Source organism: Callithrix jacchus, chromosome 14, assembly GCF_049354715.1.
Source record: "Callithrix jacchus isolate 240 chromosome 14, calJac240_pri, whole genome shotgun sequence".
NCBI classification, from domain to species: domain Eukaryota; kingdom Metazoa; phylum Chordata; class Mammalia; order Primates; family Cebidae; genus Callithrix; species Callithrix jacchus.
The window spans coordinates 27160970-27188226 of NC_133515.1; the positions used below are offsets into that span (position 1 = coordinate 27160970).

A 27257-nucleotide genomic window follows, 5' to 3' on the forward strand; every position below is an offset into this window, starting at 1 on the left:
TGGTGAGGTACCACTTCCTGGTTCATAGATGGCCGTCTTTCTGCTGCGTCCTCCCATGGTGAGAGGGGCATTGGAGCTCTCTGGGGCCTCTTTTGTGACGGTGTTAATCTCACTCATGAAGGTTCGACCTTTATGACTTAATCACTTCCCAAAGCCACCACCTTAAAATGCCATCATATTGGGGATTAGATTTCAATATATACCTTTTAGGGGTCACAAACATTCAGACCATAGCACACACCGATTCCAAGCTAATCAAACTATAGATTCCAGCCTAAACCAAGCGTCTTGTCCTTGAACAAAAGGTTGAGTAGAATATCACATCAATGGCCTTCCCTTCTCCATCTTTTGCCGATGGTTCTATCACTTTCGTCTGCAAACTTGGCCTAAATTGAAGAACACAGTATGCACTGTGATCCCAGGTGGGGAGCTAAGGTGATGTCAGAAGGGACAGGCCTCCTGTCTTGCTAAACTCTCCAGCTCTCCCGGCATGACCACTATTAGTCCCACAGAGGACAGACGAGGCATGGAGAAACTACCTCATTCAACCTCCTGCTTCACAGATGAGCAGCTCCTCTCGGGTTCACACACACGGGAGGTGCAACCTCGGTTCCTACACTGCCCAGTGAGCACGGCAAATGTCCTGATATTGCCTTTGGACCCCCACACTCACTACTTTATAGACTTATTCCTGGCGACCTAGTTTATGTTTTTAACACCTTTATCCCAAAACGTTTGGAGTCACTTTTAGAAGGGGCTTTCCTGATGACATCTATCTCAGCCTGAAGCTACTTCAAAGTGTCTCCAGAATTTCCTCAGTCCCCCTCCATAGAGAGCCAGTCCTGATTTTCTATCCCTCCCCCATCTCTCTGCCCGCTCCTCTCCCATGCAGGAACCAGTGACTTCCTGCACTGCACATTGCTTTACATTCCCCTCAACTAGAAAGAATCCTCTGTCTTCAGGAAGTGGGCAAGTTTGGGCTGACGATTTTGAGGAGATTCTGGCTGAGGGCAAAGAGCCAGATTTGAAGACCACAGTCTTGTTCCTGTTTGTCAGAGTCAAAGCTTCCCACAGAAACAAAGGACTGCCTAATTTTCTCTTTTTCTTTTTTTTTTTTTTTTTGTGTGAGACGAAGCCTTGCTCTGTTGCCCAGGCTGCAGTGCAATGGGACGATCTCAGCTCACTGCAACCTCTGCCTCCCAGGTTCAAGCGATTCTCCTGCCTCAGCCTTCTGAGTAGCTGGGATTACAAGTGTCCACCACCACGCCCAGCTAATTTTTTATTTTTTTAGTAGGGACGGGGTTTCACCATGTTGGCCAGGCTGGTCTTGAACTCCTGACCTCAAGTGATCCACACACTTTGGCCTCCCAAAGTGCTGGGATTACAGGCATGAGCCACCATGGCTGGCCCCTGGACTGCCTAATTTTTATTGTCCAATTTTGAATACTCCTGCAAAAAAGATTTTAAATATTTGTAATGTTGAAATATCAAATAGAAAGGAGTAAAGCTCATTTAGATCATTTTGTATTTCTTGAAGCTTCCAGAAGTCTCTGTCCATAAAAAGACAGGTGACTTCTTTTGTGTAGCAAACTTGCATTCATGGAGCCCCTCAGCTTTCCTGCTCATGCACTGGGAAGATTCAGGGCCTCTATTACCACCCACTGATGCAACCTGCTGCAAGCGGGGAGGGAGAGGGAGATGTTTTGAAGAGTTTGTCCTATGGGCCAACAAGCGTCGTATCCACAGTAATGGCGTGGCTGGATGCTTGTCACCCCTCAGCTATATGGGTCCCTCCATGTTTTCATTGTCTGGCTCAAGGATCTATTGGCCCCAATTCTGGTTGAGCTCTGACTGGGTCAGAACAAAGGCCCTGCTGAGACTTATCTACTGCAGATGCACCCCCACATTTTCCAATACTTGGGATGGAAATCAAACTCAACGATTGCTTTACTTTCCCACACACTAAAATATCCCTGGTTCTGGAATATGGAAGTGAGAGTGACAGTGGGTGTCCTTCTGTAGGACCCTCAGTCCGGGCACTCTGGCTGATCATTCAGGCAGACCGTGCTGTTCTGAACACCATTTGTTCAAACTCTGAAACCAGTTGATGCTCCGCCCATCATTCCAGACACTCTTGGCTGTATCTTAGAACCCAGCAGGGCTGTCCTCGAGATACTGCCCTGTAACTCCTGGCACCAGCTCCTATCTTGCCCTGCCAGCATGGCCACCTTTAGTTCCCATGACCTGCAGAGAGCCATGGCTGGACGCTGATGACAGGCTGCACCTAACATGGACCCTGCATACTGCTCTGGAGCCTCAGTCTAGAGGGAAAAGATGCTAAACAAGCAACATGACAAAGAGGGCGGGGAGGTCAAAGCAAAGGGGAGATGCACCACAGAAGCCACCTGGGAAGTCAGGGAAGTCCTAACTGAGACCAAACACTAATTAGGGGGCAGGGAAGAGGGCAGGAGGAGTATTACAGACAAAACCAGCAGCTTTCATGAAGAATTGTTAAAGCAGGCCATGCTTTAACAACCAAATCTCAAAGTGAGTGTAGGTTCAGGATGTGGCTGCGATGAGGGAGATGAATGAGGGGGAAAGAACACTTTTGAGTGCCTAGGGGATGTTACCGGGTAGGCGTGGCAGGCAGGAGTGACTCAATTCAGCTTAAACTGAAAATCATGTGTCTGTGGGTGGAAGGAGAATGGGGAAGTGGGGAACCGGAGGCAGAGAATCCATGGGAAAGCCAAGGAAGATGATCTCACCGCGGGCAACACTGAAAAGCGGTTGGTGCTAGGGACCTGGGTGGGCTTGGTGGACCTCACGTTCCTCCAGGCTGCCTCCTGACTGGGTATTCCGCCAGCCACTTTTCCAGATCCCTTTGGGGTAGGTCGGGGGATGACTGGAGAGAGAGTCTCGGATAGGAACCAGGAGGTGAGAAGTGGCCCCACCTTTGCCGCAATATCCGCATAATGCTTTCAGGAAACTCATAGCCCCCTTTAGAGGCTCCATCTGTTAAACAGGAGCTTGGCGAGGCCCCAGCTCATTCATTCGTCTTTTTTTTTGAGATGGAGTTTCGCTCTTGTTACCCAGGCTGGAGTGCAATGGCGCGATCTCGGCTCACCGCAACCTCCGCCTCCTGGGTTCAGACAATTCTCCTGCCTCGGCCTCCTGAGCAGCTGGGATTACAGGCACGCGCCACCATGCCCAGCTAATTTTTTGCGTTTTTAGTAGAGACGGGGTTTCACCAGGTTGACCAGGATGGTGTCGATTTCTTGAGCTCGTGATCCACCCGCCTCGGCCTCCCAAAGTGCTGGGATTACAGGCTTGAGCCACAGCGCCCGACCTCATTCGTCTTTAATGAAAAGAATCCACCGGGGCTAAGAGGAGCGGCTGTTAGAATGGTCCACTGCGCCACCTGGTGTCGTGAGGCCGCATGCACAGCTCTCGGCGGCCCCTAGCGGGTCTGGCCCATTCTCCTGTAGGGTGCCCCCAGCTAGTGGGCTCTGGCGCCGTCTTCAGCTGCTGGGGCACTTCTCTCCTCCCCGCACGAGCTGGATTTTCTCCTCCTTCTGACCAGTTCTCGGGCTCCCCTCTCCCACGTCTCTGGCCCTGATGCTCTTTTCTCCACCCATTCTTCTCTTCCTGAGATGGTTCACTCCCATGGTCCAATTACTGGCTTTGATATTGCCTTTTTATTCCCATACCCAGGACTGCAGCGGGACCTCCCCTCAAGTCCCCAGAGCCCCAGCCCATCATGGACATCCTTTAGGACATCACCTCCTCCCAGCCAGCCAGGACCTCAGACTCTGAAAGCTGACAATGCTGTGCATCACCTCAGAGCGGACACCTCTCCTCTTCTGAAGAACTCAGGCTCCTCAATCTGATAAAGGACATCAGCAGTAGGTTTTCATTTGTCAGTGATATCGCTTTAAGGCCAAAATAAAACACCTACATTTCTTAGGGCTTATCATTCTATACAGAAAGAGGAAATATCCCAATGAGTTTTTTCTTTGTTTTTCCAAAGGGATTATTCTAAGCCAAAAAAATTGTAACTAATATCTATATTTTGTTATTGGAGCTAGTTACCTTTCTTTTTCTTATATTCTTTAGAGTTTTGAGTAGATAGCCATATTTGATAAGCAGGTTGGATGCTTCTGTTGCATAGGAGGTAGGTGTATTGTGTTATATAAGGACAGAATGAAAGGCCAGCCACGGTGGCTCACGCCTGTAATTCTAGTGCTTTGGAAGGCCGAGGCGGGCAGATCACCTGAGGTCAGGAGTTCAAGACCAGCCTGACCAACATAATGAATCCCCATCTATACTAAAAATACAAAAATTAGCCAGGCGTGGTGGCAGATGCCTGTAATTCCAGCTACTTGGGAGGCTGAGGCAGGAGAATCCCTTGAACCCAGGGGGCAGAGGTTGCAGTGAGCTGAGATTGTATCATTGCACTTCAGCCTCGGCGACGGAACAAGACCCTGTCTAAAATAAGACAGAACGAATTTAAATTTACCTGATTTGGCAATTAAAAAAAAAAAAAAAAACGCGGGCTGGGCGCAGTGGCTCAAGCCTGTAACCCCAGCACTTTGGGAGGCCGAGGCAGGTGGATCACGAGGTCAAGAGATCGAGACCATCCTGGTCAACAAGGTGAAACCCCGTCTCTACTGAAAATACAAAAAATTAGCTGGGCATGGTGGCACGTGCCTGTAATCCCAGCTACTCAGGAGGCTGAGGTGGGAGAATTGCCTGAACCCAGGAGGCAGAGGTTGCGGTGAGCCGAGATCGCACCATTGCCCTCCAGCCTGGATAACAAGAGCGAGACTCCATCTCAAAAAACAAGAAAACAAATAAAAAACAAAAAACGCAGACTACATAAAACTTGGAGGTATGGAACCTTAGGACGCATTAAAGTTAACGTTTCATTTAGGCAATGTGCCTTTGTTTGACTGGTGTGTAAATCCTTTTTATTCCCATACCCAGGTCTGCAGTGGGGCCTCCCCTCAAATCTCCAGAGCTCCAGTCCAGCATGTCCACATCCTTCAGGACATCACTGCCCAGCCAGCCAGGACTTCAGACTCCGAAAGCTGATGATGCTGTGCCTTACCTCAGAGCTGACACAGCTTCTCCTCTAAGGAACTCAGTCTCCTCAACCTGATAAAGGACGTCTAGAAAAGGCCATGGCTAAGGGGTTTTCTCTCAATGCTGAAACACAAAATGCCTTCCCCAGAAGATCAGGAACAAGACAAGGATGTCTGTTCACTCAACTTCTGTTCAACATTATACTACAGAAGCCAGCCAGGCAACGAGGCAAGGAAATGAAGCAAAAGCAATCCATATTGGAAAGGAAGAAGTACAACTATCTTCATTTGCTGATAACATGATCTTGTACATTGAAAATCCTAAGGAATTCGGCTGGGCGTGGTGGCTCATGCCTGTAATCCAAGCACTTTGGAGGCCAAGGTAGGTGGATCACCTGAGGCTGGGGGTTCAAGAAAATCCTAGGGAATTCACTAAAAATGATTAAACTAATAAATGAGTTCAGCAAGTTTACAAGGATATGTGATCAGTGTACAAAAATCAGTTGTATTTTTATACTGTAGCTATGAGCAAACAGAAAATGAAGTTAAGAAAACAATTGCAGAGAACAACCCAGGATTGAAGCTCTCGCTGGGCGCACGGAGAGGGTGAGTCGGGGAAGCATTCCCAGACGGATCTTAGTTGCCCACAGAACGGGGAAATTCCCAGGTATAAAAGAGACGCGGGACGCCAGGCAGAGGTCTCCGCTGGCGTAGCCGGTAACCGGTGCGGCTCTGGCCCGCGCCGAAGCACAGAGGCGCTCCACAGCGCTCCATACAAAAGCGCACTGTTACGGGTGCCCTGTTGAACGACCCGAGAGGGCTGAACTTGAGACTGAACGGGTCTTGAACTGTGACCCAGCCCAGGAAATCCCAGGGACTCAGCGTTTGGGGGAGCGCAGTGCGACAAACAAAACGGCGATTCCAAACGCTCCCGGTGAATAGGTTTTTTTTTAAAGTGCAGCTCCGCGGGGGAGGGGCGTCAGCCATTACCGAGGCAATCAGCCCCTACTGAGGTACACGCCCATTGCTGATGCAGCCTGCCGCTGCCGAGGCAACCCGGTACAACAGAGAGACTCCGCCTCAGGGCATAGCCCGAGGCAACAGGGCGGAGACCACAGCAGAAGGGCGGAGCCTGCAGGAAAAGGGCGAACCTCACACCAGCAGGGCGGAGCCTCAGCAGGCAAAAAGTGACTAGACTGCCTCCTAGCTGGGCAGGACAGTGAGGCGGACACTCACAAGGAAAGCCCCAACACCCCCCCCAGACAGAGCATCTGAGGAAAAAAAAGGGGTTTTCTTATGAGTTAGGTTGCAGCAGAACTAAACATAGCAGCCTAGCAGCCCTGAATGAACAACAGAGCTCACAGCTCAGCACTTGAGCTCCTACAGATTGTCTCCTCAAGCAACTCCCTGACCCCTCTATATCCATAAGACTGACATTCGGCAGACATCATCCTGGGACAAAGATAGCAGAAAAAGAAACTGGTAGCATCCCTCGCTGTTCCGCAGCCGCTACAGGTGCACCCCAGACAAGCAGGGCCTGGTGTGGACCTCAGCGGTTGTACAGCGAAGGGGCTAGACTGGTAGAAGGAAAACCAAGTAACAGAAATACTCCATCATCAACAATCTGGGTGTCCACTCAGAGATCCAATCAAAAAGTCAGTAACTACACAGACGACAGGTGGATAAATCCACAAAGATGGGAAGAAACCAGCGCAAAAAGGAGGAAAACACCCGAAACCAGAACACCTCGCCACCTAGAAAGGACCAAAACTCCTCACCAGCAAGGGAACAAAGCTGGACGGAGAATGACTGTGACGAAATGACAGAATTAGACTTCAGAAGGTGGATAATGAGAAACTTTTGTGAGCTAAAAGAACATGTTTTAAATCAACGTAAAGAAACTAAGAACCTTGAAAAAAGATTTGAAAAAAGATTTGAGGAAATGATAACAAGAATGGATACCTTAGAGAGGAATATGAATGAATTAAAGGAGCTGAAAAACACAATACGAGAACTTCACGAAACATGCACAAGTTTCAATAGCCGAATTGACCAAGCAGAAGAAAGAATATCAGAAGTCGAGGATCAACTCAATGAAATAAAATGAGAAACCAAGATCAGAGAAAAAAGCGCAAAAAGGAATGAACAAAGTCTCCAAGAAATGTGGGACTATGTGAAGAGACCTAACCTACGTTTGATAGGCGTACCAGAATGTGATGAAGAGAATGAATCCAAGCTGGAAAATACTCTGCAGGACATTATCCAGGAAAATTTCCCCCACCTAGCAAGACAGGCCAACACTCAAATGCAGGAAATACAGAGAACACCACAGAGATATTCCGCAAGAAGAGCAACCCCAAGGCACATAATCGTCAGATTCAACAAGGTTGAAATAAAGGAGAAAATACTAAGGGCAGCCAGAGAGAAAGGTCGGGTCACCCACAAAGGGAAGCCCATCAGACTCACAGCAGATCTCTCGGCAGAAACTCTACAAGCCAGAAGAGAGTGGGGGCCAATATTCAACATCCTTAAAGAAAAGAACTTTCAACCCAGAATTTCATATCCAGCCAAACTGAGCTTCAGAAGTGAAGGAAAAATAAAATCCTTTGCAAACAAGCAAGCACTCAGAGATTTTGTCACCACCAGCCCTGCTTTACAAGAGCTCCTGAAAGAGGCACTACACATAGAAAGGAACAACCAGTACCAGCCATTCCAAAATCACACTAAATGCTAAAGAGCATCAACATAATGAAGAATCTACAACAACTAACGGGCAAAACAGCCAGCTAGCATCAAAATGGCAGTGTCAAACTCACACATAACAATATTAACCCTAAATGTAAATGGACTAAGTGCACCAATCAAAAGACACAGACTGGCAAATTGGATAAAAAGCCAAAACCCAGCAGTGTGCTGTATCCAGGAAACCCATCTCACATGCAAGGATACACAAAGGCTCAAAATAAAGGGATGGAGGAAGATTTACCAAGCAAATGGAGAGCAAAAGAAAGCAGGAGTTGCAATCCTCATCTCTGATAAAATAGACTTTAAAGCAACAAAGATCAAAAGAGACAAAGAAGGCCATTACATAATGGTAAAAGGATCGATACAAGAAGAGCTAATGATCCTAAACATATATGGACCCAATGCAGGAGCACCCAGATACATAAGGCAAGTTCTTAACGACTTACAAAGAGACTTAGACTCCCACACAATAATAGTGGGAGACTTTAACACTCCACTGTCAATATTAGACAGATCAACCAGACAGAAAATCAACAAGGATATCCAGGGCTTGAACTCAGACCTGGAGCAAGCAAACCTGATAGACATTTACAGAACTCTCCACCCCAAATCCACAGAATATACATTCTTCTCAGCACCACCTCATACCTACTCTAAAATTGACCACATAATTGGAAGTAAAGCACTGCTCAGCAAATGCAAAACAACTGAAATCATAACAAACAGCCTCTCAGACCATAGTGCAATCAAGTTAGAACTCAGAATTCAGAAACCAACCCAGAACCACACAGCTTCATGGAAACTGAACAACTGGCTCCTGAATGTTGACTGGATAAACAACGAAATGAAGGCAGAAATAAAGAAGTTCTTCGAAACCAATGAGAACGAAGACACAACATGCCAGAATCTCTGGGACACATTTAAAGCAGTCTCTAGAGGAAAGTATATAGCAATAAGTGCCCATATGAGAAGAATGGAGAGATCCAAAATTGACACCCTATCGTCAAAATTGAAAGAGCTAGAGGAGCAAGATCAAAAAATCTCAAAACCCAGCAGAAGACAAGAAATAACTAAGATCAGAGCTGAACTGAAGGAGATTGAGACACGAAAAACCCTCCAAAAAAATCAATAAATCCAAGAGCTGGTTTTTTGAAAAGATCAACAAAATAGACAGACCACTAGCCAGACTGATTAAAAAGAAAAGAGAGAACAACCAAATAGATGCAATAAAAAATGATAAAGGGGAAATCACCACAGATTCCACAGAAATTCAAACCATCATCAGAGAATATTACAAACAACTCTATGCACATAAACTAGTAAACCTGGAAGAAATGGATAAATTCCTGGACTCCTGTGTCCTCCCAAGCCTAAACCAGGAGGAAGCTGAAACTATGAATAGACCAATAACAAGGGCAGAAGTCGAGGCAGCAATTAAGAGCCTACCACACAAAAAAAGCCCAGGTCCAGACGGGTTCACAGCCGAATTCTACCAGACACACAAAGAGGAGCTGGTACCATTTCTTCTGAAACTATTCCAAATAATCCAAAAAGAAGGAATCCTACCCAAATCATTCTACGAGACCAATATCATCCTGATACCAAAACCTGGCAGAGACCCAACAAGAAAAGAAAACTTCAGGCCAATATCCATGATGAACATAGATGCAAAAATCTTCAATAAAATATTGGCAAGCTGATTGCAACAGCAAATCAAAAAACTTATTCATCATGATCAAGTAGGATTCATCCCGGGGATGCAAGGCTGGTTCAACATACGCAAGTCTATCAACGTAATTCACCACATAAACAGAACCAAAAACAAAAACCACATGATTATCTCAATTGATGCAGAGAAGGCATTTGACAAAATTCAACAGCCCTTTATGCTAAAAACCCTCAATAAACTCGGTATCAATGGAACGTATCTCAAAGTAATAAAAGCTATTTATGACAAACCAACAGCCAATATCATACTGAATGGGCAAAAACTGGAAGCATTCCCTTTGAAATCCGGCACTATACAAGGATGCCCTCTGTCACCACTCCTATTCAATATAGTACTGGAAGTTCTAGCCATAGCAATCAGGCAAGAAAAAGAAATAAAGGGTATTCAAATAGGAAAGGTGGAAGCCAAATTGTCTCTATTTGCAGATGACATGATAATATACCTAGAAGACCCCATCGCCTCAGCCCAAAAACTCCTGAAACTGATAAGCAACTTCAGCAAAGTCTCAGGATATAAAATCAATGTGCAAAAATCACAAGCCTTCCTCTACACCAATAACAGACTTAAAGAGAGCCAAATCAAGAATGAACTGCCATTCACAATTGCTACAAAAAGAATAAAATACCTTGGAATACAACTCACAAGGAACGTAAGGGACCTCTTCAGGGAAAACTACAAACCACTGCTCAACGAAATCAGAGAGGACACAAACAGATGGAGAAACATTCCATGTTCATGGTTAGGAAGAATTAATATCATGAAAATGGCTATACTGCCCAAAGTAATTTACAGAATCAACACTATCCCCATCAAGCTACCATTGACTTTCTTCACAGAACTGGAAAAAACCACCTTGAACTTCATATGGAACCAAAAGAGAGCCCGCATAGCCAAGTCAATTCTAAGCAAAAAGAACACAGCGGGGGGCATCACACTACCAGATTTCAAACTATACTATAAGGCTACAGTAATCAAAACAGCATGGTACTGGTACCAAAACAGAGATATAGATCAATGGAACAGAACAGAGGCATCAGAGGCAACACAACATAGCTACAACCATACAATCTTTGATAAACCTGACAAAAACAAGCAATGGGGAAAGGACTCCCTGTTCAACAAATGGTGTTGGGAAAACTGGCTAGCCATGTGTAGAAAGCAGAAACTGGACCCCTTCCTGACACCTTACACCAAAATTAACTCCAGATGGATTAAAGACTTAAACATAAGACCCGGCACCATAAAAACCCTAGAAAGAAATCTAGGCAAAACCATCCAGGACATAGGAGTAGGCAAGGACTTCATGAACAAAACACCAAAAGCATTGGCAACAAAAGCCAAAATAGACAAATGGGACCTAATGAAACTCCACAGCTTCTGCACAGCAAAAGAAACAGTCTCTAGTGTGAATCGGCAACCAACAGAATGGGAAAAAATTTTTGCAGTTTACCCATCTGACAAAGGGCTGATATCCAGAATATACAAAGAACTCAAACAGATTTACAGGAAAAAAATAAACAAGCCCATTCAAAAGTGGTCAAAGGATATGAACAGACACTTTACGAAAGAAGACATATATGAGGCCAACAATCATATGAAAAAATGCTCATCGTCACTGGTCATCAGAGAGATGCAAATCAAAACCACATTGAGATACCATCTCACTCCAGTTAGAATGGCGATCATTAAAAAATCTGGAGACAACAGATGCTGGAGAGGATGTGGAGAAAAAGGAACACTTTTACACTGTTGGTGGGAGTGTAAATTAGTCCAACCATTGTGGAAGACGGTGTGGCGATTCCTCAAGGCCTTAGAAATAGAAATCCCATTTGACCCAGCAATCCCATTGCTGGGTATATATCCAAAGGACTATAAATCGTTCTACTACAAGGACACATGCACACGAATGTTGATTGCAGCACTGTTTACAATAGCAAAGACCTGGAATCAACCCAAATGCCCATCAATGATAGACTGGATTGGGAAAATGTGGCACATATACACCATGGAATATTATGCAGCAATCAGAAATGATGAGTTCGTGTCGTTTATAGGGACATGGATGAATCTGGAGAACATCATTCTCAGCAAACTGACACAAGAACAGAAAATGAAACACCGCATATTCTCACTCATAGGCGGGTGATGAAAAATGAGAACGCATGGACACAGAGAGGGGAGTACTAAACACTGGGGTCTATAGGGGGAAAAGGGGAGGGCCAGTGGGAGGGGGAGATGGGGAGGGATTGCCAGGGGAGAAATACCAAATGTGGGTGAAGGGGAGAAAGCAAACAAAACACACTGCCCTGTGTGTACCTATGCAACTGTATTGCATGCTCTGCACATGTACCCCAAAACCTAAAATGCAATAAAAAAAAAAAGAAAACAATTGCAGTCTGGGCACAGTGGCTCACGCCTGTAATCTCAGCACTTTGGGAGGCTGAGGTGGGTGGATCACTTGAGGTCAGGAGTTTGAGACCAGCCAGGTCAACGTGGTGAAACCCCTTCTCTACTAAAAATACAAAAAATTTGCCAGGCATGGTAGTGGGCACCTGCAATCCCAGCTACTCAGAAGGCTGAGGCAGGGGAATTGCTTGAACCCAGGAGTGGGAGGTTGCAGTGAGCTAAGATCACACCACTGCACTCCAGCCTGGGCAACAGAGCAAGACTTTGTCTTTAAAAACAAAATCCATTTACATCAGATACTTATGAATATATTTGACAAAAGAAGTACAAAACTTATGCTCTGAAAGCTACAAAATACCGTTGAAAACTAAAGAATCTAAATGAATGGAAAGACATCCCATGTTCATAGACCAAAAAACTTAACATTATTATTTTTTTATTGCATTTTAGGTTTTGGGGTACATGTGAAGAACATGCAAGATAGTTGCATAGGTACACACGCGGCAGTGTGATTTTCTGCCTTCCTCCCCTTCACCTATATCTGGCTTTTCTCCCCATGCTATCTCTCCCCAACTCCCCACCCCCCACTGTCCCTCCCCTATTTTCCCCCAACAGACCCCAGTGTGTAGTACTCCCTTCCCTGTGTCCATGTGTTCTTATTGTTCAACACCCACCTATGAGTGAGAACATGCGGTATTTCATTTTCTGTTCTTGTGTCAGTTTGCTGAGAATGATGTTCTCCAGGTTCATACATGTCCTTACAAAGGACATGAACTCATCATTTTTGATTGCTGCAAGATATTCCATGGTGTATATGTGCCACATTTTCCCAGTCCAGTCTATCATCAATGGGCATTTGGGTTGGTTCCAGGTCTTTGCTATTGTAAACAGTGCTGCAATGAACATTCGTGTGCATGTGTCCTTATAGTAGAACGAATTATAGTCCTTTGGATATATACCCAGTAATGGGATTGCTGGATCAAATGGAATTTCTATTTCTAGGTCCTTGAGGAATCACCACACTGTCTTCCACAATGGTTGAACTAATTCACACTCCCACCAGCAGTGTAAAAGTGTTCCTATTTCTCCACATCCTCTCCAGCATCTGTTGTCTCCAGATTTTTTAACAATTGCCATTCTAACTGGCGTGAGATGGTATCTCAATGTGGTTTTGATTTGCATTTCTCTAATGACCAGTAATGATGAGCATTTTTTCATATGTTTGTTGGCCTCATGTATGTCTTCTTTTGTAAAGTGTCTGTTCATATCCTTTGCCCACTTTTGAATGGGCTTGTTTAAAACTTAACATTATTAAGATAATAATACTCCCAGATTACAAATTCAATGCAATTCCTATCAAAAGTTCAACTACAGCAATGGATAAGCTGCTTTTAAAATGCATATGGAAATGAAAGAAAACCCAAAACTTAGATAATTTATGCTTCTCAATTTTAAAATCTGCTACAAAATGACAGTAATCAAAACCATGTGGTACGAGGTTAAGAACAGATCTATACATCAACAGAATGGAATTGAGAGCCCAGAAATTAACCCATATATCTGGCCAGTTGATTTTCAGCAAGTGTGCCAACCTCTTTCAATGGAAAAAGAATAGTCCCCTCAGCAAATGATGTGGGGACAACTGAATTTTCACATGCAAAAGAATGAAGTTGGATCCATATCTCACACTGTATACAAAAACGAACTCAAAATCATCAATGACCTATAAACAAGAGCTAAAACTATAAAAGTCACAGAAGAAAACATAAGGATAAGTCTTTATGACTCTGGATTTGGCACTGTTTTCTTAGATATGACACCAAAACCTTGAGCAACAAAAGAAAAAATAGATAAACTGACCATCATAATTTAAAACTTTGAGGCTTCGAAAGACACTATCAAAACAGTGAAAAGACAACCCAAAGAATGGGAAAAAGTATTTTGCAAATCATAAACATAATAAGGTTCTTGTATCTAGAATATATAAAGAACAATTACAACTCAAGAATAAAAAGACAAATAGCCCAACTCAAAAATGAGCAAAGAATCTGAATAGATAATTCCTTCAAAATATATACAAATGGCCAATAAGCAGATAAAGAGGTCCTCAATATTATTAGCCATAAGAGAAATACAAATCAAAACCATAATGAGATATTGCTTCACATCCACTAGGATAGCTTTAATTTAAAAATCAGATAATAAAAACAGTTGAAAAACATATGGAGAAACTGGAACCTTTGCACATTAGTGGTGTGAATGTACAATGGTGTAGCCACTTTAAAAAACGGTCTGGAAGTTCCTCAAATGGTTATAGCATTACCATACGACTCAATTCCAATCCTAGGCATATGCCCAAGAGAAATGAAAACACATGTCCACACAAACACTTGTACATGAATGTTCATGGTGACGTCATTCATAACAGCCAAAAACATAGAAACCAACCCAAATGTCCACCACCTGATGAACAGATAAATAAAATGTGGTAGATCCATACAATGGAGTATTATTTGTCCATAGAAGGAATGAGGAACTGATATCACATGGATGTACCTTGACAGCGCTACACAAAGTGAAGAAGGGTCATATACTGCATGATTCAATTTATATGAAATGTCTAGGATAGGCAAATCTATGGATACAAAAAAAAAGATTAATGGTTACCTAGGGCTGGGAGAGATAGGGAAATTAGAGTAATAGCTAAGGGATGTTGGGGTTTTTCAGTAAGTGAAAATGTTCTATAATTAATTGCAATGATGAATGCATAGTTCTGTGAATATACAAAATCCATTGAATTGTATCCTCTAAGTGAATGCATTCTCTGGGATGTGAATTACATCTCAATAAAGCTACTTAAGAATGTTGTTCAAGTTTTCTTCATCCTTCTGAAGACACTAAAGCTGTTGGCTCTGTGGCCTCCTCAAAACCCAGGACATCTCTTTGTGGCCATTTGGGTGCTGCAGGTCAGGAATCAGTGATGTTGAACCTCGTTTGCGAAGCCAACTTCCCTGACACGCACGCCACTTCACCCCACCCAGCGTGGATCTTGCTGGCCTTTCTGCTGCTTGTCTACTTCCAACAAGCATCTTGGAACCTCAAAGATTACGTGCAGGCAATCCTCAGCTGCCACCTCACAACACAACACAGCTGCCAGGGAAGACACTGGAAATGTCTTCCAATCTGGTCAGCTGCTGCTGCTCACTGTGAGGCTGGATGGACACTCCCCTGCAGACTCAAGGAAGTCCAAAAGTCAGTGAAGGTGACATCATCTCCTTGACCTAAAGAAGGGCTCCATGCAGCTACCTGCATGGGCCCCTGCAAGGCCAGAGGGAAGACTCTGATGTCTCTTCGAGACCATCCTGTGAGACACATTCCACTTCCCCACTTCCCTGGCTACAGAAATCTCCTCTGTTGCCAGGTGTGAGGATTAATACTAAGTGTCAACCTGATTGGAATGAGGGATGTAAAGTATTGATCCTGGATGTGTGTGTGATGGTGTTGCCAAAGGAGATTAACATTTGAGTCAGTGGGCTGGGAAAGGCAGACCCGCCCTTAATCTGGTGGGCACAACCTAATCAGCTTCCATCGAATATAAAGCAGGCAGAGAAATGTGGGAAGTCGAGACGGGCCTAGCCTCCCAGCCTACATCTTCCTCCCGTGCTGGATGCTTCCTAACCTCAAACATTGGACTCCAAGTTCTTCAGTTTTGGGACTTGGGCTGGCTCTCCTTGCTCTTCAGCTTGCAGATGGCCTATTGTGGGACCTTGTGGTCGTGTAAGTTAATACTTAATAAACTCCCCTTTATAGATACATATATCTTATATGCATATATAAGATATATATCTTAACTAATAACATACATATATCTGATTAGTTCTGTCCCTCTAAGAGAACGCTGACTAATACACCAGGTCTCCAAATGGTCACCAAGAATGGCTGGCTGTGCCCTGGAGACTTGAGTCCTTGTAACTTTAGAATTTCCTTCTTTGCATGTCGTGGAGCCCAGCTACAGAGAGAGAGAGAAGTTTGCAATGGACAATGGACAGCTGTGCACAGAGAGGCTGACCTGCCCTGCCTGAAATGGAACCACCAGCAGAAGCAGATTTGCCTGAAGCCAGTGGAGCTTAAACTCCAGGGCACTTACGGGTACGCGCCCGTTTCAATTCCATTGTGATATGACGTCCTACTTTGTATGGTTTCTATTCTTTTACATTTGTTAAAATGTGTTTTATTGCCCAGATGTCTTCTCTCTTGATGTCTTCATCTGCTCAGGATGCTAAAACAAAATACCATACTCCAGGTGGCTTAAAAAACAAAAATGTATTTTCTCATAGTTCTGGAGTCCAAGATCAAGGTTCCAGCCACGCTGGTGTCTGGTGAGGGATCTTCCTTCCGGTTGCAGCCAGCCACTTTCTTGCTTTGTGGTCACATGACCTCCTCTTTGTGCACCAGCTCAGGACGTGGAGAGGGAGGGAGGAAGGGACAGAGAGAACACCGGAGAATGCAAGCGCTCTGGTGTCTCCTCTTACAAGGACATTAAAGCAGCTGAGAGCCGTGGCTCATACCTGTAATCCCAGCACTTTGGGAGGCCGATACAGGTGGATCATTTGATCCCAGGAGTTCAAGATCAGCCTACACAACATGGGGAAACCCTGTCTCTACAAAAACCACAAAAATTAGCTGGGCACCTATAGTACCAGCTTCTCGGGAGGGTGAGATAGGAGAATCACTTGAGCTCTGGAGGCTGAGGTTGCAGTAAGCTGAGTTTGCACCACTGTACTCCAGCCTGGGCAACATAGTAAGATCCGGTCTCAAAAGAAAAGAAAAAAAAGACACCAATCCTGTTGGATGGGGGCACCACCCATAGGACCTCATTTAACTTTAATGGCTTCCTTCAAGGCCCCATCTCCAAATACAGTCACATAGGGATTAGGGCTTCAACCTATGAATTTTAGAGGGACACAAACATTCAATATCAAACACTTGCTGAATGCTTCATGTGAGCTTGTGTAGACTGTGTATTCTTGCTGTTGTTAGATGAAGTATTCTATAAATGTCAATTTAATCCAGACAATTCATGAGGCTGTTCAGGTAAATGATGTAATTCCTGATTTTCCATTTTCTGAATCTGTCAATTACTGATAGAGGGGTATTGGCCTCTCCAAATATATCAGCGGAATTGTCTATTTCTTCTTGCAGTTCTGTCAGTTTTTGCCTCAGATAGTTTGACACTGCTGTGAAGTGCCTATATGTTAAAGATTGCTGTGTTTTCTTAGAGAATCGATGCCTTTATCATTATGCATTCTTTATCTCTGACAGCTTTCCTTGTTCTGAATCTGCTTTCCCTGAAATTAACACAGTGGCTCTAGGCCTCTTTTGATTAGTGACAGCATAGTTTATCTTTCTCCATTCCTTTACTTTGAATCTATCTGGGTCTTTTTATTTAAAGAAGATTGCTCTTAACATATAGTTGGGGTCTTGCTTTGTTTTATCACTCTGACAGTCTCTTTTAGTTGATATTTAGACTATTCAGGTTTAGTGATTGTTGATGTAGTTACACTGATATTCTACCACGTTTGTAGCTGTTTTTTATTTGTTGCACTTGTTCTTATTTCCTTTATTTTTTTTTGTTCTTTTATTGTTATTTCTTTTTAAAAAATTCTCTCTTTTTCTGCCTTGTCTGGCTTTAATTAAGCATTTTATATGATTCCATTTTCTTTCTTCTTCTAGCATATCAATTATATGTTTTCTTTACATTTTTTAAAAAGTTGTCCTAGAATTTTTCATGTACATTTACAAGTAATGTAAGTCCATGTATAACAAGACTATTCCCAATTCCTCCCTCCTAGACTAACAGCATTCATTTCACTTAACCACATTCTATAGGCACCCAACACATTGTTGCTAATATTACTTTGCACAAAGTAATAATCTATCAAAGTAATTAAGAATAAGAAAATTAAAAGATTTTATTTTACCACATTTCTTTTTTTTTTTTTTGGTCTACTGTCAGCCAATCTATACTTGTCCCTTTTCTGACATTCTTTATTTCTTTGGATCCAAATTTCTGAGCTATATCATTTTCCTTTTCTCTGACAATTTTATTTTAACATTTTTGGAGGTGGGTCTAATGGCTACAAATACCCTTTGATGAGAACAAACCTTATTTCTCCTTCACTTTTGAAGAATAATTTCATTAGCTACAAAATTTAATGGTTGTTTGTTTCTTTCAACACTTTAAATATTTTACCTCACTTTCAACAAGCATCTTGGAACCTCAAAATCGACATATAAAATTAGCCATTACAGGCTCTAATGGAAAAAAAGTAAAGAACATACAAGAACAGATGGGTAATATAAGCAGAGAGATGAGAAATCTAGGAAAGAATCAAAAAGAAATGATAGAAATCAAAACCATGGTAGGATGTGAGGGTGATCTGGCTGCGACATCTGTGGCGCCATTGATCACCAGGGTTGATTCAGCTGATCTGGCTGGCTAGGTGAGTGTCCCCTTCCTCCCTCCCCACTTCACATGCGTCCCTCCTGAAGCTGTGGGCTTGGCTGAAGAGGACAACTCTCCCTGATAGAGGACTGTTCTTTGGTAATGGGCATATGAGTAACTGCACTCCCTTTGGGAGGTGATTAGGTCATACTAGTGGAGCTCTGCTGATTGGGGTTCATGCCCTTTTAAAAGACGCCCCCAGACAGCTAGCTTGTTCCTTCTACCAAATGAGGACACGGCAAGAAGGCATTGTCTCTGAACCAGCCAGCAAGGCCTTCACCAGACACTGAATCTGCAGTGCCTTGATCTTGGATTTCACAGCCTCCAGAACTGTGAGAAATAAGTATCTGCTGTCTATGGTATTTTGTTAGAGCAACCTGAACAGACTAAGACACATTGCAGTTCTCAAAATCTTCCCAGCAACACAGTGAGATAGGTATCATTTCCACTTTACAGGTGAGGCAACAGAGCTCAGAGAGTTGGATCACTTGCCGAAGATCACACAGATGCTAAGCCATGGAGCAGGGATTTGAATCAATGCTGTCCTTTCATGTCATGCAACTGTGCACAGACATTCCCTGACCTGACCTGAGATTAGGACTATATATTAGGACCCACCCCAGAAGCTCAAGCAGGCCCTGGTCAGGGCATGGCTATGCAGAAATCCAGACACCACTGGAAGGGGACATCCAGTCACAGGCCTTGACCATGCAGCAATTGGAACAGGCAATCTAGAGATCCTGTTACTTGTAAAGAGATCCAAGTGTCCCAAGCCAGAAGGTTGTTAGACCCAGGCTGGCGTTTGCTGCCGGAGCTCCAGTGTGAGTACTCAGGTGGTCACTTAAGAATTCTGAACTTCCATGGTAAATGTAACATTATGTGTCTTTTACCACTATTTAAAAAATCCTGAATGTCATTGGAGCATTGTTGAGAAATAGCAAAAAAACTGAAAATTACCTAAATGTTCAGCAATAATAGCTAACAGTCATTGGGTTCTTGCTGTGTGCCAGGGAATATTCTAAGCACTTTATGTACATTATTTAATAACATCCTAAAATAAGGCAGGTACTATTATTATATCCATTTTGCCAATGAGAAAATTGAGGCAGGCACAGGGAGGTTAGGCTCTTACCCCAAGGTCACACAGCTAATGGTAGACAGGCTTTGTAGGCTGACTCCAGAAGCTGTTATCCGAAACACAGTTTCAGTTGTTTCCATATTTTATTGTAGGTTGCATCTCAATTTTTTTCTTAAATTTCCCCAGTTGGAACTGTTCAAATTTTTGTCATTTATAAAGTGAAGGAAATCCAGTTACAGAATAATAAATGTAGCATCATGGGGGTGGGGGACATGGCTACTTTGGAGTGCAATCTTACAGTGCTTAGAACACGACATAGCTATGCTCTATGACCAAGCACTGTCACTCCTGGGTACATACTTTATTCCTGGGGAATTCTTACACAAGGCTAAAAAGACAACATGTTTAAGACTGTTTATCACTGGGCGGAAATCTGAATGAACAATCCCTGGGGGAGGGGAGGTAAATGTGGCCGACACGTGCTCCATGGTATATGCAGCAGTGAGAAGCAACGGACCTGGTGTCTACAGTGCGAGATGGACCTGTCTTGAAATCAAAGAGCTGAGCACAACAAGCAAACAAGAGAATGAGATCTGTATCAGGCAGCGCCCAATCAGCAGAGTGGAAACGATGGCAAACACGTTAAACAGAGGGAATCCAGCGCAAAGCCTTGGCGACAGAGGTGCTAGAATTGCTGTAAGAAGGTAAGACTACCTACAAATTTCTACCTACAGGAAGCGAAAGGGAAAACGGTGTTACCAGGGGCAGTACTCACCAGCTGCTGCTGCTGCTCCTGCCACCACTGCTATCTCACTGCTTGGGAGAAGTGCTGCCAGATGTCCGCTCCCCACTATTAGCAGAGCCTAACAGGTAGACAGACAAGAAAGTGTTGGAATAGAGTTTTCAAGCTTCCAATCCCAGCAATAGAGAGGATGGCAGAGACAACAGACACGACCCAGTGCAGGCCACCAAGTAGTGACCATGCCACCATGTTTAAGCTTCCATATGACAATACTGACTACAACCCACGCTTCCGCTTAGCAGGACACAGCCATTACCCACACAGATGAAGACACACTTGTCCTCTTCACAAAAAATTAGACACCAAGTCCCCGCTTCCATCTCTGGGCTACATTATTTCCTCATCTAGTTCAGTCCTCAGTCCCACCTGAACTCTCTGTTACCAAAAAACTATATTGTAATGCTAAATGTCACCAACTTTTAAAATGTAAATGATTGGGAGAAAGACAGTGAGGGGAAATGGTGAATGTACTTCACAAGGAAGAAAATAATGCGTAGCTCTCACAGTTCACATCTGTAACTGGTCATACGTGGATATCAGACTTTGTAAGGACACAAACCTGCAGTGGTACTTTGGGGTTCAAATCTAGGCAGCCAGGATCTGCCCACGTCTTCTGTTGAGCACCAGAGAGGTTGAGCAGGTGGAAGTGCTGACCAAACAGCATTCACTGGAGTATGTTAGGGAAGTGTCAGCCCTTCTCCAGGGACCTCAGCTGCAGACCCTAGAAACCAAGACCCAAACATCCTCCAACACTGTTAAGAGTGCAGCCTCCGGAGTCAAAAGCCAAGCTCAAGTTCAACCTGCACCACTTCCTAGACACTTGGCCTTGAGCAAGTTACTAACCTCCCCGAGCTTCTCATCTGTAATGGAAGATAAAATCACACCTTAATGTAGAACCCTATGCAAACATTAGCTATTCGTATTACTATCTGTCGCTGTGAATTGTTCTGCTTTTGACTTTAATGTCTGAGGGCAGTCCAGAAAGGACCACTTCTAGTTGCTTAGGTTTTAAATTAATGTTCTTTCATTAAAATGAAATTACCTAGTTATCCTTAGCTGTTATATTCAGACTACAAATCTTGTTACTCTGTTTATAAAAGGGGAAAAATAAAAACACTGACCTTCAATTTTCTTTGATTAATGAGCTATTAATTCAACTTGAAGATACTCAGCTCCCTGAATAATCATTTGTACATTTAATTAATTATATTCTCTTAAACACCATGAACTGCTTTATAAATGTAATATATTACATTTCTTTTGTAAGCATTTCAGTTACCTAACAAAACAAACTTATGGCTTTAACAAGCAAAATATCTTCAAATAACAAATTCTTATAAATCTAAGAAATAAAATGGTATTAAAATGGCAAAGCATCAGTTTTCTTTGAAATCCTAATAATATTTACAACAATATTATTAGGGGTGAATTTTTTCCCTTTACAACTTAAAATCACAATTCTAAATTCTTTTAAAAAAGTGTTTTAATTTTAGATTCAGGGAGTACATGTACTTGTTCGTTACATGGGTACTACACGCGTAATAGTGGAGACCGGGCTTCCAGTGTGCCCATCATCCAAATACTGAACATTATATGCAATAGGCAATTCTTCAACCCTTCTCCCCTTCTCCCCTCCCATTCAGACCCCTCCCCATTTCTGGGGTCCCCAGTGTCTATTATCTCCATCTTTACGTCCACGTATACCCATGGTTTAGCTCCTACTTACAAGCGACAACATGAGGTTTTTGATTTTCTGTGCCTGAGTTAGTTCACTTAGGATAATGGCCTCCAGCTCCATCCATGTTGCTGCAAAGGACATGATTTCATTCTTTTTTTTATGGCTGCAGAGTATTTCATGGGGTATACAAACCACATTTTCTTTATCCAATCCACAGTTGGTGGACACTTAGGTTGGTTCCATGACAAGTCTAAATTCTATTACATATTTAAAACTGGAGGCAACAGGCTAATCTGTCGGTCTTGAATATGTTAGATTCTTTAGACTATTATAGTATTTTAAGGAAACAAACATATGCAGATTACTTCTAAACTTAACATGAAAGGAAAGCTTTGCTTCTAAAGGCTTACCTTATTTCACTATCTTCATGTTTAAACTTAAACTGAAGGTTTCCCAGGTTGGAAAAGGGCTCTCGAAGCAGCCAATCAATGCACCATCTCCAGCAGGATGAGGGTGCCACCCTTGGGTAATTGGTGACACTGGACTGGCATTTTTGTAGCCACAAGTGCTTTTTTTTTTTTTGAAGCTTAGTGTCTTCAAGTTGAGTTAATAGCTCATGAATCAGAGAAAATTGAAGGTCGCTGTTTTTATTTTGCCCTATTTATAAACAGAGTAAAAAGATTTACAGACTGAACATAAACGCTAAGGACAACTAGGTCTCTAATGCAGATCTCTAACCAAATTTCTTGTTTAGAGATTCAAAATTGACAACTGGAGATCTGGTTGCTGCAGAATCCAAAGGGCCACTCTTTTTATATTTGTGATGACAACAGGGATCCCCAAGTTTTTATTCTTCTCAGATAGGATTGGCTTTGCAACCCAGGCTCCTGGGCATTGAGCTCCTTCCTCAATTTTCCATAACCTCCTTTTAACTTTCACTGTTTTAGGTGGGGAGTGCCATGTGACATTCCTCATTGCCAACCCCTTGCCCCAGGTTTCTGCAAATGGATTCAACCAAACTACTCCCTGTCTGAACCATGTCCTGTTGCTTTCCGTTGTAGCATGAAGGGCACTCCAAGGACAAAGCACTTTCCCATAGGTACTTGTGGCTGCCCAACACAGAGTTTAGAGGGGCAGGAGCTTTTCCTGAGATAATCAGATGCTTTTTGTTCTTGACATAGTTTCCTTCCCTGTTCAGCCTACCTTTCCTGCTTTTATTTTCCAGGATCTGGAGCAATTTAAGGGGATTAGGCTGGGGGTTGGGGAGGGGAGGAAGAGGTTTGAGGAAGGTTTTGGGATTTGAGAGAGCTCCATGGCTGTGAGCAGCAGTGCCTACTGAGATGTGGGGGTGGGGGCGGTGGCGGGGTGGCGGCAAGACCTCAGGTGGCATGGCCAAGCTGTGGGAGGCCTCAGTTCCCAGGCTGCCAATCGGGCAAGGAGGCAGCACAGCCCCTCTGAGACTTGGACATGATGCTCTCACAGTGGCCCCGACCCACTGAAGATTTAAACACTCCTCCCTCACACCCATTTTCTGGCATCATCTTAGACTCCCTGGCTCCTGCACAGACCTAGGGAGGAGGAGCACCCACTCCAACCTCCAAAAGCAAGTCAGAATGAAGTTTTCTGCAGCCCAGGCAGAGGCGGAGTCAGATCTAATTTGATTTTAATAAAATAAAGAAGGATACTGTTTCCAACATCCCTGAGTCCTGTTATATTTTGCATAAAATGATTCGGTCTGGGCTAGAAGAAAGAGCATTTCAGGATGGATCTGGCTCCATCATTCAATAGCTACAGGACCCTGAGCAACTTTCGGCACTCCTCCTAGCCTGTTTTCTTATTTGTAAAATGGGAATGAGTTTCCCATCTGCCAGGATCCTTCCTGCTCCCGAGTCCTGGCTGCTTTGAGGGTCCCCGCGAATGGAGGCTGTGGAGGTGCTGCCCATGCCGGGGTGTGAGGATCACCCTCCTGTGCCAAGCAGCAGCCGAAGCTAGCCCAGCCTGGCCAGCAGAGGGCACTGCCACACCATGCAGACTGTTCCTGCTCGAAGTCCACTAGCTTTCTGGGATGTACCCAGCAGCACAAGCATGTGGTGGCCAGTGTGCATTCTCCCCTATTCACTGGAGCAGTCCAGATGCCCTGACTCTCGGTCTGCCAATTTTTAGGCACAAATAACATGCCCCCAGGTCCTCTGGCTCCCTTGGGCTCTTTACTCATAGATCCTCAGCTGTGTTGGCACTGTGCCCTTCTGGAAGCCCCTGAGTGGCTCGCACGTGACCCCAAACCAGTCTGCACCCATATGGCACCACTGCAGCTCTGCCAGATATCTGGGTTATCCCACATGGCACCCCAGACTCCCAGCAGCCTCTGCCTGTACATGCATCCCTCCTCCAAGTATTAAAGGTGTGAAGTGGTTGGGGCCAGGAATACCCCCCATTCTAAGGGGTGGGGAGACTCAGCTACAAGTTCTGCAGAGGCCAGACCCAGGGAAGCCAGCCTATCCATGATCAATTCCTCCCTTCTTACTGCTGCACCAGATCACTGGGTCATCCTGTCAGCCCTCAAGCCTAGCTCCCCACAACTATGACTCCCACTTAAACCAATGCTTCAGCTCCCACAGAGTGCCAGGCATTCTCATACCTCTCTTGTCTCTCAATCCCAAAGTAAAATATAAGCAATCACCTCCATGGGGAAACTGAGGCTCGAAGGAAGGTTAAGCGACTTGCCCAAGACCTCGGGGAACTGCAGTGTCAGGACCCACACCCAGATCTCTGGATTCCAAGGGCCATGTTATTTTCACGACACTGTCGTGCCTCTTGGGTGTGGGCATTGGGGGTTTGGGCTGTTTGCGGGAATCAGGATGGCAGCTCTTGCCGCCCAGCGGAGGTGTGGGAGATCTGCTATGTGATCTCAGGCCTGGCATGGCCCATGCTGCGGTTAGAGTCATGTAGTTCATGGGCAGGCCTGCAGCCCCTCTGATCCCAGAATGGAAACCGTTTGCAGGCTGCTGTTATAGGGCAGCCCAGCCAGAGGCTCACACACCTGAGAGGTCTCTGCCGTTACCTGAGACAGCATGGGCTTCTGGCAGGCCCTGATGACAAAACAATTAAGAGGGCTGCAGGGGGAGGGGTGGACAGAGGAGCCACACCCCCGTGTGCTTGGCAGCAGACGCCAGGAACACAGGGGGACGCCCACATCGTCTCCTGCCTCCTTATACAAATTTTCTGGGGCTTCTCTTTTTCCTACATACAAGTCACCAGTGAGGACAATGTCACCAATCACCCAACATTTACCACCAGTGAAAATTCATTTCCACACATGGGAGACCCTGCTCTGCACAAGAGACTGGACCAGGCCTGTAGGGTTTTGGGGTTTTTTGGTTTTGTTTTTTAAGATGGAGTCTTGCTCTGTTGCCCAGGCTGGAGTGCAGTGGCACGATCTCAGCTCACTGCAACCTCTGCCTCCTGGGAAGCAATTCTTATGCCTCAGCCTCCTGAATAGCTGGGACTACAGGTGCGTGCCACCATGCCTGGATAATTTGTATTTTTAGTAGAGACAGGGTTTCACCCTGTTGGCCACACTGGTCTCAAACTCCTGACCTCAGGTGATCCACCCACCTCGGCCTCCCAGAGTGCTGGGATTATAGGCATGAGCCACCGAGCCTGGCCTCAGATCTGTAGGGTTTTGATGAGGGACAAGACTGAGGGAGAGAAACACATCCCAGACCAGCATGGCTCCAGTCAAAGAGAAGGGAGACTAAAGGCACTGGTTGGGGGTGGAAGTGTTGCAGCTCAGAGGAGCCAGCCTCACTGGAGGGGTGGCCTGGGAGTGGCCTGATGCACAGGCAGGCCCTCAACGAGCTTGGGGTGGGGGAAGGGCTGAGCCAAGGCTGAAGGTAGGAGGGGGCTGCTTGGGCTCTTGGTGGGCCAGAGTGGGAAGTGCTTGAGGGCACTTGGCAAGGCTGGAACTTGGACAATGGGATGAGGCCCAGGTGTGGGGACTCGGTGCCAGGCTGAGGATACCATGGACACATAGCTCACCAGCAGCTCTGGCCACCAGCTCCTCCTCTGTTACAGTTCAGAGTGTGGCAAAGCACCTGCACTGTGAAATGACCTGGGTTCAACTGCTCATTTGTTCAGTTGACTGGCCAGCCAGTCGACAGCTCTGTGACCTTGGGTAGGTAATTAACTGACCTAATTTCTGCCGTTAAAACGGGGTTAAAGCATTACCCCATGGGGCTGCTGTGGGGATTAAATGAATTGATTTTAGGCAGCACTTAGCATGTGCCAGGCTCAACATGGTGCTATCACTATTAATATATGTAAGTACTAACAGCTACCATTTAAGAAGCACCTACAATGTGCCAGGCTTTGAGCTAGCTCCCCATCTATATCATGTCTTTAACCTCCGAGGTAACTTACCACAATCATGCCCATTTTACAGATGAGGGAATAGAGGCCCTTGCCCACAGTCACAGCGTTCCCAAGTGGAGAGCCGGGTTCCCACCCAGGCCTGCCTAACTCCCAAGCCCAGGCTATGAGGAGCCAGCATCCGACAGCTGCGTCTTTCTGAAGGGGAAGGGGTCTGGGCCATGCAGACTGTGTGGTTTATGGACCACTGGATTTCTGAACCCAGCTTTGGGTGCATGTGTGCCTGGCACGTGGGGGCAGGAGAAAAGCTCTGTTCTTCACGCCGCGCCCCAGCTCACCCACTCCACAGACCCTCCTGGCGCCCACACCCAGGAGTCTTGGTTTTAGGCGACACATCGTGATGCCTGTTAAAAGCACAGCAGGGGAAAGGAGCCCTTAAACCGTCCAAATGTGTCCCTTGCCGCGCCTGATTCTCCCGGAGCCCCGGCGCGCCCAGACAGAAGTTGTGTACACAGGATTTTAGTATTTCCTCTCCGGCTCCAGCCCCAATTTGAGGGCCTGTAAAAGCTTGAATGGCGTCCAGTGCGGCGTGGTTTGCCTAAGCTTGGCTCCCGGCGCTGAGTCAAAGCAGCCCACACAGGGACCAGGGCGCCTGCTGGTGGGGGGAGGCGGGGGGCGCCTGCTCTGGGGGTGCGGGGGGCGCCTGCGGGGGCGGGGGGAGGCCGGGGCGCCCACACTCACGTCCAAGCCCAGCCGGCCGCCTTCCAGCCTCAGGGTCTGGCCCCGCTGCCGCTGAGCAAACCTGAAGTCCCGGGATACACTCGAGGCGGTAGGCAAGGGTGGATTGCATGACCCCCTTCCTCCC

General features: G+C 45.2%; 1 protein-coding gene across 8 annotated transcripts in view; it reads right to left on the bottom strand.

Annotated features, from left to right (window-relative positions):
- ATOH8 (atonal bHLH transcription factor 8) overlaps positions 1 to 27257 on the bottom strand; it is a 102869-nt gene that overhangs the window by 18219 nt on the left and 57393 nt on the right. For 3 of the 8 annotated variants that reach the window (XR_008476241.2, XR_013526407.1, XR_013526417.1), the window contains one exon: positions 20320 to 20407. Coding sequence is in view for 1 of the 8 variants with exons in the window: in XM_054244752.2 (XP_054100727.1) it covers positions 20300 to 20407 (108 nt within the window). In the remaining 7 variants the exon portion in view is untranslated. Of the gene's footprint in view, positions 1 to 17946; positions 20408 to 22434; positions 22682 to 27257 lie in introns of those variants that run through there. The other 5 variants (XR_013526410.1, XR_013526408.1, XR_013526416.1 and 2 more) reach the window with 3 other exon arrangements.